Genomic DNA, 15752 nt, shown 5'->3' with positions numbered 1-15752 from the left:
TCAGACTTCGTTCAGGGCGCAACCCCACACACAGCCCTTGTAGCTATGGAAACTCGTCGATGGCAACATCCACCAGTCTTTTGTGCCCTCATCCTCCTCTTACCTCTCAGAGGTGCTGAGTGTGTGCAGCTGTAACCGATAAATGATACGCTGCAAGATGGCGATTGCGCGACTCGTAGCCTGTTTTGTGCTTTACAGCAGCCTAGGTGAGTTTTCCCCCGCTTATTCACAAAGCTATTATCATATCGGAGTCGGCGAGGTGCGACTACAGTCAAGTTAAATCCGAGCTGTAGCGGTTCTGTCAGCGCTACGAGCCGACAAGGACGTTTTTTAACGTTAGCTTGACGTGTAAACGGGCTGGGAAATGTCAGGAAAACGTTTTTGTTGTGTTTTGTGGCGTTTTAACAGTCTGTTCATTATCGATTGAAGATTGTATTTGATTGTTTTACGCTTGAGCAAACCTCACATCCGAGCTGGAAAATGACGTAGTTGTCAGAGCACCCTTGACGTTTTGAATTTTTTTTTTTTTTACGTGATTTTAAAAACGTGTAACCTAGCCTAGAAATCATACATATTGCACGCTCACTTGTCGACTAATTTCTAAAGAAATTTCCAGAATACAAACAATGCAAACGTTACTTTAGTATAAAAAGACGGCAGCCACATGGTGGAGACCTGTGGTACACAGAAACACGGGCCTGTGAATAATATATATTTAAAATGCTTTGTCTTTTTGGTTGTTGCATATATGTATATGCATCATATACATTTGAGGCTGCTTGAATTTCATTTTATTGTAGTTTGACCTCTCCTGATCACGTGGTGATTGATCGATAGTGATGGTGAGTGGGGTGCCATGAGTGAGGCAGGTCGAGGGCAGCGGTGACAAGATGATGTGCAGCAGCAACAGCTAGAGATTTGTGGCGATCAGCTGATGCTTGATGGTTGCGTCGGCTAATTGGCTGCGGGTGGGTGCACCACTAAGTGTTGAACTTTTCACCCAGGTGCTCTGCAAGCAGTAAATCAAATGACTAAGCGGAGATGACAGGCAGAGGTTCATTTGTTATGCTCTCAAGTTTTGGTTGTAAAAACTCCGAGCTGTGTGTGAATGTAGCTCACGATTTGGTTTATGTTCTGACCTTGAGCTTTAGGGTGCTGTCATGTTTGAATAATGAAAATGAATCGTTATTCAAACGTTTTGCATTTAGCATATTGTGATTCATGCTGCATATAACTGGAACGCACTGATGTGTAAAGCTGAATTATTTTAAGTTAAGGTAAAAATAGATGCCTTCTTGTGATTCTGATGTGCAGAAAATTGGATGTAATTCTTACATTGTTAATTTTTTTTTCCTTTATGCTGCAAGAAAATTGAAAAGTTAAAAAAAAGAAATGCTATTTCTGAGATTTTCCGGACTCAGAATTGGGCTTTGGACATTATGAATGAGACTTTGCATCAAAAATAAAAATCTGTAATCATTTGCTCATCAGCCACTTTGTTAGGTACAACAGGTAACTCAAATAGCTATTTAGCCAGTCACATGGCACAGTCTATTTATGCATGTAGAAATGGTCAAGACAACATGCTGAAGTTTAAACTGAACTGCGACATCATTGTTGATGGCTGACGGGTTTGTCTGAGTATTTCAGAAACTGTTGATCCACTGGAAATCTCCCATGAAACCACCTCTGGGGTTTACTATAAAAGATAAGATATCCAGTAAGCAGCAGTTCTCTGGTTGAAAATGCTTTGTTGATGCCAGAGGTCAGAGGAGAATGGCCAAACTGCTTTGAGTTGATAAGAAGATAAATATAAGTAAGTAATGAGGACACGCAGAAGAGCATTCTGAATGCAAAACATGTTGAACCTCAAAGCAGATGGACTACAGCAGCAGAAGATCACACCATGTGCCACCCCTGTCAGCTAAGAACAGGAAACAGATGTGCTCACCAAAACTGTACAGGAGAAGCTTGGAAAAATGTTTACTGATTTGATCTGATGATGGTAGAGTCTGAATTTGGTGTAAGCAACCAGGAAGCATGGATCCATCCTTATATCACTATTCAGGCTGCTGCTGTTGGTGTAATGGTGTTGGAGATGTTTTCTGGGCTCAGTTTTGGCTGCTTAATACCAAGTTTGCGTGATTTAAATGCCTCAGCCTGCCTGTGTAGTTTTAACAATGTCCACCCTTCATGACCACAGTGTACTCATCTTCTCAAACCGGCTTCTTGAACATGACAATGACTTCACCATACTTAAATGGCCTCTGCACTCACCAGATATCAAGAGCTTGTCTCAATGAATGCCTTTGGCATGTGGCGGAACGGGAGGTACAGATCACGGCAACTGCGTGATGCTATCATGTCAGCATGGTCCAAAATATCTGATTCCCCCACCTTGTTGAACATATGCCTTGAAGAATTAAAGCATTCCTAAAAGTAAAAAAGGTCCAACCTGGTATGAGCAAAGCGTACCTAATGAATTGGCCGTTGAGTTTTTGTGTTAGGATTTCATTAAATGCTAATTGTCTTGAATGATTGTTCAGGAGCAATTGATACATTTTTCTGTCAATAGATGATAAAAAACTGCTAGAGTCCCATTTCCCACACACCACAAAAATGTATTCAAATTGCTTTTTCCAAGTTCATAAAGTTTACAATCATATATTCACATATGAGAGGCAGGAACCAGAGGATATCTGGTATTTTAGTGTTTAACACACGCTCTATCAAATATGAACATTGTTGGCGTTGCTGTTTTATGTAATTTAAGCTGCGTTGTTATAGGTTGCGAAAAATGAGTTATATTTTATCGGCCTTGTGCTTTATTGGGACTTCATTTATATTTCATCTGTCTGAGGTGCTGCAGTCATTGTGTCACGTGCGTAGCTTGAATGAACAGTTTATTTCCTCCCAGTTCTTATAACAACATAACCAACTTAATCAAATCTGCTTGAGCGTTGAGTTGTTCTGTTACGCAGTCACTCCAGTATGCTGTAAATCCCAGTGGGCCTCCTCGCTCCATCCACTGTCTTCGGCATATTTGCTGCGACTGCACTGGAATGTCTGGGAAAAAGCTTTTTATAGATTCACTGGATCAACAACTTTTTGTTGCAGGGACAGGGATGGGTGGTTGTTTTCATATTTAGAGCGTAAGAGGATTGCTGAATGTGGCTATTTAAAAGCCAGTTTCTCTCAGAACTGACTATAGACCTACTTTGTCTTTGCATTAGAATGACAGAGGGATTAAAAATGAGCCCCTGTTTGCTTTCCAGCAAGCGCTGAGATTATTTTCATAATTCAGAAACATTGTCTTCTCTTCAGCCTGCACCGTGTCACGGGGGAAGGGAGGCTACCAAACATTGTTGTCTGCGTGCTTTTATTTTAAGCTCGCATTAGTAATTAGTTATACATTGTCATGTTAATTGACTGTGGTTACTCTTTCCCACGTCCTACATTTTGCATTATTTGGAAGAGAGATGAGAAAAACCTTTAATAACATCCTGTTAACGCCGTTCCTGCTTGTACAACCGGTGCGCACTGATTCTAGATTTTGTTCGCCCCAGATAATAAAGGCTAAAAACTTGTTTTTCTCCATGGTTTTTGTTCAGATGAACACGGGAGATGTATCCTCTAAGGAGATTTTGTCAGCGTTACAACATACTTATGAAAACAGATGAACTCGAGCAGATCTGTTTCCTGTAAACTTTGAAAAGCACATCACACACGGCCGTGTTGCAACCCATAACACTGCGAAAGCAGTTGTTTTCTCTTACGTGATACTTTGAGTCTGCAGTGTGATTGCAGCTGCAGATTTAATTAAACGTTCCAGTATTTGAAAGAGCTTTTGTTTTTCTTTCTTTCTTTCTTTTTTTCAAAAATATCGTTCCTCAAAACGAGTACCTCGCAGATCTGGAAGAAGCAGTTCAAAGGGCATTTTGAAGGGTCAGTACGTGCGTATGTCGAGGGAGCTTCAGTTGGACGGGCCTTCGTCGCGTCTCTCGGGATGTCCAGTCACTGCTGTGGTAAAAAATAGCCCTTGATGTACAGGGTGGGAAAGTCAGCAGCAGAGACGGAAGCTGAGACCTGCGAGTCAGATCTCATCACTGTCCGCAGCTGTGCTTATAAGAGCGGATGCTTTGGTTGGACCCATGTTTTCATCACTTGAAGGCTATATGCTCGCTCTCCCTTTGGCTCCCAGTCACAATGTACAACTCAGGGACGCCCGTGTCCTAACAAGGCTGCTCAAATCCCTCGGAGTTAGTCAGAGTGCACGCTGCCTTGGGAAAACAGGAGGGATGTCTTGTCGTATTCAGGGGCGGCTCAGATTATTATTGTCTAATTTCAGCCTCTATTTGAAACCCTAACTACTGCCCCCACTGGGAGCGTGATTGCCTTCATTACTCAGCATGGGTGCTGTTCGTTGTGCGTGTACTCAGTAATTACTGCATTTGGAACAAAAAAATGTTGACTATAGGGTACCAAGGGAAGGTAGAAACCTACTTATTTAGCCTTAGCAAAGACTGTTGAATTATTTGTGTTTGCCGAGCAGTAATTTTCACATTTCCTTAATTCGATGTCACACTGCACACCCGTCTCGTCCCCAGATTCACGTATTTTCCACTTAAATTGGCATTCGGCGGACCCAAATTGAACAAAACTTGTGAATTACGCCTCTCGCCGTTATAATCTGACATTTGCAAAATAACACTGATTGCTTTCAGCGTTTCGCTCAAGCACTGAACTTAAAATAAGCGCGTCTCATGTGTTGTGTTTGTGCCAGAGGGAAACGAAGATGGTTGATTAAGTATGGTTCAAATGTGAGCTCATTCCCGCTGTGAAGTTATTCTTGTGCTTCTGATTTGATTTGTTTGGGGATCTTGATAAATGATTTATTTTGCAACCTCAGTATGAATTAGTATTATGATTTAGCAAAGGAGCTAGCCCTGAAAAAATACAAAAAAATGTACATGTACTTCTAGTAATATAATATACTATATACTAGATGTACATTATAATAATATAATGTAATTCTAGTAATATTTTAGTGTGTATGGTTTTTAAACGATGTGTAAAAGTGGATGAACTGCGCACCCCTTCTCTAAACCAGTATTTTTTTTCTTCAGTGAGTAAACGCTTTAATAGTACACTGCACCAAATACTGAAATGACTTGGGGGCTTTCTGGTCTACTGGGTGACACATCATTGACCATTTCCAGCTATTCCTCAGGGGCGCATCGTCATCCATAATATCTAACATAACTAGTGATGCAAACTATCTCTGCAGCTGTGTTTTTGTCAGAAATCAATATAAAGATATCATCTCTAACTCCCCCTTTTTTAATAGTTAATGTCCCCAGAATGGTTTCCAGTGTAACGGTCGCTTAAAAAAAGAAATTAAAAACTTGCATTCAGTTCAATTAAATTGTATTTATATAGCACCAAATCACAACAGCAGTCACCTGTTGTAAGGTAAAGACTCCACAATAATACAGAGGAAACCCCAACAATTAAACAACACTCTTTGATCGAGCATGTGACTGTGGAAAGAGAGAACAGGAAGAAAACTCTGTTATGTGTGTCTTATTATGATCAACTAATATAACCATATGTGCATTAACTACACTCACTTCTAATGGCTAAAGGACATCCCTGTTGCTGGTGATGAGCTGGGGGGTAAACATTTGGAGGGCCAACCACACTCAAACTTGCAGCCAGTTAAAAATCGCTGGTTAACCTGGTAACGTGACATGCAGGTGAGGGTACTGTGCAAGAGAAGCACACACAGAAGATAGGAACAGCAGGCTGTGCATAAAATTTGAACATAAGCTCCAGGCTGGAAAAGTGAGGCCAGAGGAAAATCTGCTTCAAATCTGCTTCCATTCTTTCTCCGGGTTTTTCTCCTGGTTGCAAAAAGAAAGTAAAATTACTGGACTTCACTGACCTATGACCTCAGTAAACACTTTCCTGAATGTTCTGTGTTAGTTTCACATCCTTTTGAAAACAAAAGAACAAGTTAGGCTTGCTTTTGCAGTTACCAAGTTGCTACTAGGGATGCATGCGACTACTTGATTACACATTAAAATGTTCTGCCTCTTGCTAGTTGGTACCAAAGATACTAGTTAGCTAAGTTACTTATTTGGTTTTTATTAATAAGCAGTGGCAGCTCCATCCCGGTGAGAAATGTTGTGACGCCACCAGCCACAAACCAGGGCTGTGGTTTGTTGGTACTGTGACATTAAGTACTGTGACTATTATATATGGCACAGTGTCCAACAGATTTACATTTAAAACTCAACTTGATTATCAAGACATGTGATTAGCGGCTTCAAATAGCTCTCAAATACATGTGCAGTTATTGTATGGCTAATATTTAACCTCATCACTTCACTTCAGTTCTGAATGTTCTCTGAGGGTTGACTTTTTCTCTTGTTTAAATAACTAGCAAATTAGTTACCAGGAGCATCCTTAGTTACTACTGCATGTGAGTGTGTAGCTTGAGACTACAACATAGGAATTCAGTGAGGTTACAGTGGCAACATCCATCTTCTATATACAGTTAATGTTTGGAGCCTTTCTGTTATAAAACAAGCAGTGTGAAATAAAGTCAATATAGCAACTGTCATGTTTGCTAATGGCTAAAGCCTGTGTGTCATTTACTTGGTCTGAGCCGGCTGTGCTGCAGTACTAAACACAAATCCTTTTATTCTGTCCTGCAACTTATTACAAGAGCATTGCTGATCCTTAGTAACTGAGCTAAAGTGACTTTGGCTCTTGTCTGCACGCTTACTTACATTGTCTGCTGCATTCTCGGTGTGGATTTCATCTTGCGCAGGATTAAAGCTGACAACAACAGCAACAACAAAAAATGGGTCACTATCCAAATATTTACAGAGTCCTTCGTGTCAAATCTCTGTTTTCTTTCATTATCATTTACAACTAGCCCTGGTCTCTTCCATCGACTCATCATAAGTCACGTTATTATCCAATTAAACGCCACAAATAATTCAAGTTAAATGTTAATGACAGTATATTTCTACAAGGAGTTCATTAAAAATATGTGGCACACTTATGTCAGCTATATTTGTCGGTCTAATCCAGTGTTTATTAGGCAACATGCCCGGTTTATAATGTCTGCTAATGAAAATGCTCGCGTGTCCAATCGGGGTTACTCAGCGTTTACTGCCTGTGTTTTTTTTTCTCCACAGGTCACATTCCATCATCACTTGGGGTAATCCTCCGGACCACGGACAAGATTGTTTGGGCAAATGAGTTTGAGCGTGAGTTGCTCGAAAATCACACTAACCTATTTAACCAAAGTACCGTTTCTTTTTTCCAAATTTAGCCTGCCTCTCTCTCATGCTGTCATGCGTTCTGTTTTCTTCCCAGCCATCGAACTGACCTGCTTAATAGAGTCCATCTCGACAAACAACCCAAGGATCGAGTGGAAAAAGATTAAAAATGGTGTTCCCAGTTATGTGTACTTTCAAAACAAGATAGCAGGTAAACCTCTTGGAAACTGTCTTTTAGAGAAACCAGTAGAGCACAGTGTTTCAAAGCAAAGTCGCAGCACTCAAAGCTTAGCTGAGTGAATGCTACCTTGAAAGACCTTGGCTCAGAATTCTGTTTTTAAGCCGTGAAGTCACGCTGTGTATTTGAATGAGCAATTGTAAAGTGTTTTTCACCCCCCCATCTCTCTCTCTTTCTGTCGTTCTCCAAAAGGGGACTTGGAGAGCAGAGCTCAGCTCAGAGAGCCGGCCAACATTCTGATCTTCAACGCCACTCGATCAGACACAGCAGAGTACCGCTGCGAGGTGGCCGCCATCGATGATCAAAGGGACTTTGATGAAATACTTATTAGTCTTGCAGTAAGAGGTATGGAGAGCAGAGCTAAAAGTCACTGCATGTCTATATCGTCAACCCTCTAAAGTTCTAATCACACTTTGTTCTTATGATCGAATAGATATTAAGATTATGTGGCAGTTTATACATTTTACACTCAATTTACTTCTGAAATATAAAGCTACATCATGATTGCTGTCACTGTGAGGTTGCCATGCATCTAACCGTTGCCTTTGAGGTGCTGGTAGATTAAGCTAGTGGCCTGCTGGGACAGCAATCACAACCATTTAACACCCACTTACATAAATCACTCGGGATATCTGGGGCTTGTGGCGACGTTATAACAATTCCAACTTTAACCTTACGTATCACTTGATGACAGTTCTCTTTGTCACCATACAGTGGCTGAGAACACACTTCACCTCAGGGAGTCGCAGACTTGTCTTTAGACACGGAGCCTGTTGCAGACCCTGGCCTGCACACAGAGAAACACAAAAAACGAGTGCCAGCAGTGTTTGCTGTATGTGGCATAACCACTGCCTGTATATAAATTGTGCACCACTATGGACTTTATGGACAATAACCCTGTGTGTCTGAAAAGTGAAGCCAGTGTGGATGCTCTTTAAACCTGCATTCTTTATAGTGACCAGCAGGTGGCAACACCTCTGGTTGCAAACAGATTGTGTGGGAGTCAATGAGGAAATCACCCACTTGGTCTTTGAGCTCAGTCAACAGTTTCCTGATTAATTTTATGGACGTATTTGCTACTTTTAAATCCTGGCCAGCAAAGTATGTTGTTACAGATGAAATGATGAAATGTTATCCTTTAGCCATTTAGTAAGTAAAAGTATCGCTTTCAGCAGTGTGTAAATGCTACACAACATTCAGCAGCCTGATGTGAATCTGTGCTTTTTGTGTGTAGTGAAACCTGTTGTACCACGGTGCAGCGTGCCAGAGGCCGTCACAGTGGGAACATCAACAGAGCTGCGATGTCTGGAAAATGAGGGCTTTCCCGCTCCTCAGTACCGTTGGTTTCACAACAATGAAGAGCTTCCACAGGATCCCAAAAACAGCGCAAAGTTTGCCAACTCTTCCTACAGCATCAACCCCGACACCGGAGGCCTGGTACAAAAATGACAAGCATCCTGTTGTTGCTACATTTATGGCTTTATCATTTCAGTTCCTATTGTCTGTGCAAAATATCTCTTGAGGCACGGCAGCACTCAGTATTTACTATTATTATTGTTAAATGAACAGATGTAAACTTCTTCTCCCTGCCTGTCTGTTCTGTTTGTAGACAGGACTCATTAGTGCCGGGTATTCTCTGTCAGAGCTTATCTAATGTAAATGTTACCCGCTTAATCTAAATAAAACCTTAAGCATTATATGACTAAGAGCAGGATTAACCCTCGTGTGTAAAAAGAGCCAGTAAGAACACTTATCCAAAACCTGGCATATGGAACAAGGATAATGTTGCATTTAAAGCCAAACTGATGTGTTTCCAGGTAAAAGTTTAACATCTGGCAGAAATTTAACCATGTTATAAAACATAGAGCGATGCCCTCTAATCTAAAATCTTACAGCAGTATTAAAAGCAGCCCGTAAATTAGGGCTGAACGATTATGGAAAATAATCTAATTGCGATTTTTTTGCCCCAATATTGCGATTGCGATGCGATATGCGATTATTTTTTAAGGTATTTGTCTTCTGTATTATTAAACAAAGACAAGCAATACATCATATAGTATGGCCAATACTATATTACATTAATTTTAAACTGTTCTTTCCTGGAAGACAGACCTCTGTTATGATGACATGAGGTGATGCATGAATTGATGACTGACATTTTTATTTAACTTCTTCAATCACAACAGTATATTTGAACATACACAATAGTTTATTTTTAGCTTACAAACATCTGAGCATAAAGTGCTGACAAGGAACCCTGGTGTAAACATTAAAATGAAAGTCAGTACAATGTGCAGATTGCAGAAATATACATAAACAAAATCAGTGGCTTTACCACACTCAGTTTTTCGACATCTGTGAACTACTAGACAGTCATTCAATTAAAAAATAATATTAAATAAATAAAACTAATAAATAAAAAATACACACATCTTACTGATCTCTGCAGTCAGTAACATTACACATAAAGTGCAAACATAATAGCAATTGTATAAACACACACACAAACACGCCTTTAAAGTTTAAAGGCGTGAAATTGGACGGTCTAGCCTTCTGATTAGCGTCACCGCTGTCTCGGTGGAGTTTAATAAACTCGGCCGTCTGCTTCTTGCTATCTAAAATATAACCAGACACTGGTGTAAATTCTCGACTGTCTCATACTTCTGTTTAATAAGTTTTCTGTTTGACGTTTAGTCAGCTGTGTGAAAACCAAGGAGGAACCCACCCGGGGGATTAATAAAGTTTTATTTTATCTAATCTAATAACTTTAATCTCAGCCAAACCGATTTACTCACGAACAAACAAAACACTGAAAAAAGCCCAACAATAACATTTTTAGGTTGTCTAAGTGACTTATATATTACGTTTAACCCGAGCAGCGAAACTCCGCGGTGATCTGAAAATGATGTGCCGGGAGTTGTGCCGTTCTCGGCCGCATCAGTAACCCTCGAGCTCCCGGCTAGCTGTCGAGCTGGTGGGTAGCAGACGCCTCTGAAAACGTCGAAGCACTTTTGCAAATATGGGATATCTTGATAAACCGAGCAGATATTTGATGTTTACACAACTACTTTCTCGCCTGAAAATATGTTAAAAGTTTATTTTGTGACCCAGAAAGATTAGTATGAGTAATTTTAAAACTTAGTAGCGGCCGCCATTGCTGGAAACTGGAGTTTGGCTGGGCCGCGCTATGAATTCTGGGATATGGTAGTAATTTGGACAGCCTTCGGCGCGTCGCTGTGACGTAATCGGTCTACAAATGCGGCCTCAGGAGGATGCAGCCCATGAATTGTATAATATAATCGCAGTATAATCGCAGCCTTTGCGGTTAGAAAATTGCACTTGATCATGTCGCGATATTATCGCAAATGCGATATATCGTTCAGCCCTACCGTAAATCCATCTGAAGGCCAAAATGTCGCTATATTCAACCACAGCCAGACATCCTATTGTTGACAGTTCGTCTGCGTGTCAGTGCACTGACAGTTTTCTAAAAATGTCTCCACAGAAATTTCGAAGGGTCAGGAAGGAGGACGCGGGGGAGTACTACTGCCAGGCAAAGAATGATGCGGGGCATGCACAGTGTCCCACGCAAATAATGGAAGTCTGTGAGTGACATTCACACCAGCCAAGCAGGTCTTTTGACAGCACTTTAAGCCAAAAGCAAAATCAGACACGTTCACTCTCAAGTTTCAAGTTAACACGGCAAAGAGAAAAAGTGTGAAATAACAGAAGGAAGCTAAAACATATGAACACAGAGAGGACAAGACAGGCGCGACTTCACATGTAGGAATGAAATAAACTTTATCTCAAAGCAAACATCAATATTTTTCATTAATTTTACCCCAAGCACCACTGTTCCCACTAAATATTATATAAACTATTTGAAGGCCAAGCATACTTTGTGCTTATAACTGCCATTTGAAGGCAGCTAAGGGAAACTAATTCCCTCTGCTGAGCGTCATCCCTTTGCAACGAACTGGATGCAGGAAAGCTCCGGCTGTCCAGGTCAGTCTGATCCCAGCACCTCGCTGGGAAGCAACAGTTTCAGACACCCACGCCCCTGATATGCTAACATGCCCATGACAGCGTATTCTGCAGCCAGAACATGAAGCAGAAAGGATCAAGCAGCTGTCCACACAGTTAAAGTGTTTTTGCACACTATAGGCATTCATTTTGTTGTAGGAGTTGTTCATTTTTGAACATTTGAACATTTTTATAGAAAAAATAATGGAAAAAACAAACAAAAGACATTCACCATAATTCATGTAAAAAATCTAATTCGTTATTTTTATCACATTTATTATTAAATGTCAAAATTTGTTACTGTACATCATCTGAATTCTTCTTATTTAATGTGATAAGCAGACAAAGTTTGTTTTTATTTGTTTCATTGTTTGGTATCTTGAGTTGGTGTATTTAATGAACATGAAATTCTTCTTATTTTCATCGAAGCCAATAACAATTAAGTGAGGATTTTAGGAGTGTGGCAATTACACAAGATATACATAAAAATGAAAATGCAGCAATGATATAAGTCATGGTTAAAGGCTATCGATATGTCTCAGGCCACGTAACTCTCTCAAGAGCACTTCTCTGTGCCCTGTTGCAGATGACGTTGACATCCTGGGGATTTTCCTCAAGGTGTTTGGTGCTGTGGTTGCGTTCTTATGCTTGGCGGTTTCCATTTGTCATTCCTTCAGACGTGGATGCTTCCACAAAAAAGGCCACAATGAAAATAAGTGAGTACAGTCTGCAGCTCTGATGAAAGGATACAAAATCCTGACTTTTTTTTTTTAATGCATTCTGTTTCACTTTATTTCAGCTACAACTGGCCTGCACAGAATAGCAGTGTTGAGTATGGAGACGCGGATGAGGTAAACTTACAAAGCACACCGCATTCGTTGGAAGTCAAATCCAAAAAAAAGAAAATCTAAGGTAACTTCCTACTTCCTGTTTTTCATAGGGTCATTTCCGCCACAAGTCTTCCTTCGTTATTTGACAGCCGACACAGAGGACGCGATGTAACCACGACGAAGTAAACTTGCAACAATGATGCTCCACTTGGTAAAGTTTGGAGTCTAACATGGCACATTATTCTCTGATGCACATCAAAATCAAATCAGCCGACTTGCCAAAGTAATTTTAATATCATTTTGTGGCACTTGGTTGAGTTTTGCAATGCCACAGATTTTTTTGTTGTTGTTTATTAATATTAAATTCCATGAAAATATTTGGTTTTTACATATTTTTCTCATTTTATACTCAACATAAAGCTACTGTACAATAAAACGATTTCAAAGCTGTGGAGGTCGATGTTTATATCACAGTGTCATCACAAAGGTTACTGTAAACTACATTCCCTCACTGTTTTTGGACAAATCCTCTTTTATAGCTCTTCAATTTTTTACAGTGGACGTAAATTGTTTACTTCATCCTTGTTCTTAGTTTGTTTCACATGCAGAGGACGAAACATGTTTTTGTACATACTGTAGTTAAACAGGCAATAAGTAGCAGGCTGCAAAAGGCTCATGAGCTGACTAGAAGGCACAATTTAATAGCCTATGACTATATTTACAAATGAAAACAAACATGTACAAGTACAGAATAAAGTGTGAATTTTAACACCATATATTCCAATATGCTGCAAACTCAATATGTACTATAAAGGTGGTGTTGATGATTTCTTGGAGTGCTGTTTCTGTGTATAAGTGACCTTTTGTGCTTTACTAATTATTTTGTGAGTATTGGACATATTGTCCAGGTTTGACTCAGTATTATAAATGTACATACATGCATATACTTTTTGGAGCTTTTCATTTGAATGCGTAGCACTCCATACCTTATTGTAAATATTGCAATAAACTGTTTATTGGAAATACATTTACAGTATTCACTGTTCAGTGTGTATCTGCAGTGTTGAGCCTGTCAGTAACAACAGTGTGTCATTTTAGACATTAGTGTCAAAGATGTGTGTAACAACTCAGGAACTGTTGTACAATGTCCACTGTTCATTTGATATTAATGTTATACGTTAATGTTATTTTGTTACTATTAAATATATTTCAGCTGAATTTTTGGAGTCTCAAATGTTTTGGTGGATTTTGTCCAGATGATTAAAGTGAAATATAGAGATACACAGACAAACAAGGTTTCTGTGTAGTGAGGGGGAAATCACGCACAAACACAAACATAGCTTGTCCATGTTGACTCAATCCAGAAATGTTTTTTGTGGTCCTCCTATTGCAGCTCTCTCTGGAAGAGACTCTCCTGCCTGGCAGCACAATCTCACCCTTGCCGCTTTAACTTTGTTTCCAAACCTCTCAACCTGAACTCAATCCCTCTGATACTCATTTTAATCCTGTGCCTCCTGGTAAATCAGCGAAAATCTTCACCATCTCCGGCTCAACCTCCTGTGTTGTTTTTACGGCCGCCGTCTCACTACCATCACAACACATGACAACACACAAATTATATATGCAAGTCAAAAAATCCAGAGTGGAGGAAAATTAGTGCAGGTATTACAGTAAAATGAAAAAGCTTTTTGAAATCAGTTGGCTCATAGTTTTGTAGACATCCAGAGTTTCATTGAAGCGCCAATCAACGCTTCATTAGGCAAGTTGTAATTATTATTATTCCAGTTTTTCTGAATTGCTAAAACACATTTGCTGAAACCTCCACCCATTTTCTCAAAACCTTAAACAGAACTACATTCACAAAACCTCAGATTCTTCTGTCAGAATCAAACTATCACTTCAAAATCAGTTTTTACACAACAAGTAAAAATATATTCACCACAGAATATTCGTTAGACACTACATCAGATAATTGAAGATACGGCATTCAGGGCATGTAGTTAACAGGAAATATTTAAGTGTATTTAACAAATGACCATAATTAGAATGATATGAAGTGCTGAATGTAGATAACAAAAATGAATTAATTAAAAATAAAACTAAATTAAAAGCACATTTCTGTAATTCACAGATTCATTCAACATCATCATGTCTTTGTGTGGGGCCAGTCCAGAGGACTTCATCCACATCATCCACATCACAGGCAATATTCTCCCATGCCAGGCAACATAAGAAAAACCTTCTTGAGTGCAGAAACCAGCATTGACTAGACTCCAAAGTTGTCCCATCACAGATGTGTTCTATTGCCTCCAGTAAAGTTTCCCCAGTGTAGGGCTGCCGGTCACAGACCTTCCACCTCCACGCAGAGAAAAACTCTTCTGTTGGATTCAGGATGGGGCTGTAAGGTGGAAGGGAAATGTTTATAAAGCGCTGGTTGTTTGTGAACCATTCATGTATCAGGACAGCACAGTGAAAGTTCACATTGTCCCAAACAATGACATATACAGGTTGCACTGCTTGTTGATCCAGCTGTTCACGTGCAACCATGAAATCCTGTAGATGACCCAGAAATGTAAGGAGATGTGCAGTGTTATATGGCCCCAGGTTTGCATGACAGTGGAGAGGCCCGCAGTTACTTTGCCACCATGCTGGCCAGGGACTTCAATAATGGCATGTTGACCAATTATGTTCCTGCCTCTCCACCTCCTTTTTGCCAGATTGAATCCTGCTTCATCTATGAAATTATATTCATGGGTCCTTTTCATGAAATCCAATTCAAATCCTCTACAGTAGTGTACTATAAGTTATACAGAAAGATGAAATAGTGTATTTACAGTATACACATTTCATTTATGTACATTACAATATAGCATAATAGTAAGTCTATGGGCATAGAATTCTAAGCGTCGCTGCTGAAAGTGTGTGTAGATCGCACATACTGATGACGTAGAACTCTTGTGTAGTGAGTTGCTGCGTGCGAAAGATGACAGCTGTGTTGGAGTTGTGTTCACATTTTGCCTCCAGTGCCAGTGTAAATATAATAGCATTCATACATACTACATACGCTGTACATAATAATAATGATAATAATAATAATAATAATAATAATAATAATAATAATAATAATAATTATTATTATTATTATTGTTATTGTTATTATTATTAACTTCTGATAATTTAAGTATTTTCATAATTTTTGCTAATGGTTTGAAAGTGCTTATAAATGTTTATATTGTTTGCATGAGTGTAGTATTGTAATGCAATTTATTTATATTTCTTTTCCTTTTAACACTTGCAGGTCTTAAACACGCTGTAGTTCAAGCATAATCGCTAGTGCCTAGCGACTTCCGCGCCTTTCTTTCCGCTTTT

The 15752-nt window shown here is 39.6% G+C and overlaps 1 protein-coding gene across 1 annotated transcript; it reads left to right on the top strand.

The window, feature by feature from the left end:
• jam3a (junctional adhesion molecule 3a) lies at positions 1–13601 on the top strand. The gene is made up of 9 exons (XM_085430374.1): positions 1–206; positions 7209–7280; positions 7390–7503; positions 7723–7875; positions 8765–8967; positions 11036–11135; positions 12140–12269; positions 12353–12404; positions 12494–13601. Exons 1-9 carry the CDS (start codon positions 143–145, stop codon positions 12527–12529), a joined length of 924 nt encoding a protein of 307 aa, XP_085286500.1. The 5' UTR covers positions 1–142; the 3' UTR covers positions 12530–13601.
• Positions 13602–15752: the final 2151 nt, after the last annotated feature.

Source organism: Copadichromis virginalis, linkage group LG14, assembly GCF_057382275.1.
Source record: "Copadichromis virginalis isolate Kocher_CV1m ecotype Utaka linkage group LG14, C_Virginalis_male_GT1.1, whole genome shotgun sequence".
NCBI classification, from domain to species: Eukaryota; Metazoa; Chordata; class Actinopteri; order Cichliformes; family Cichlidae; genus Copadichromis; species Copadichromis virginalis.
Note: the sequence above shows the minus strand (reverse complement) of the source record. Positions and strands in the feature narration are given on the sequence as shown.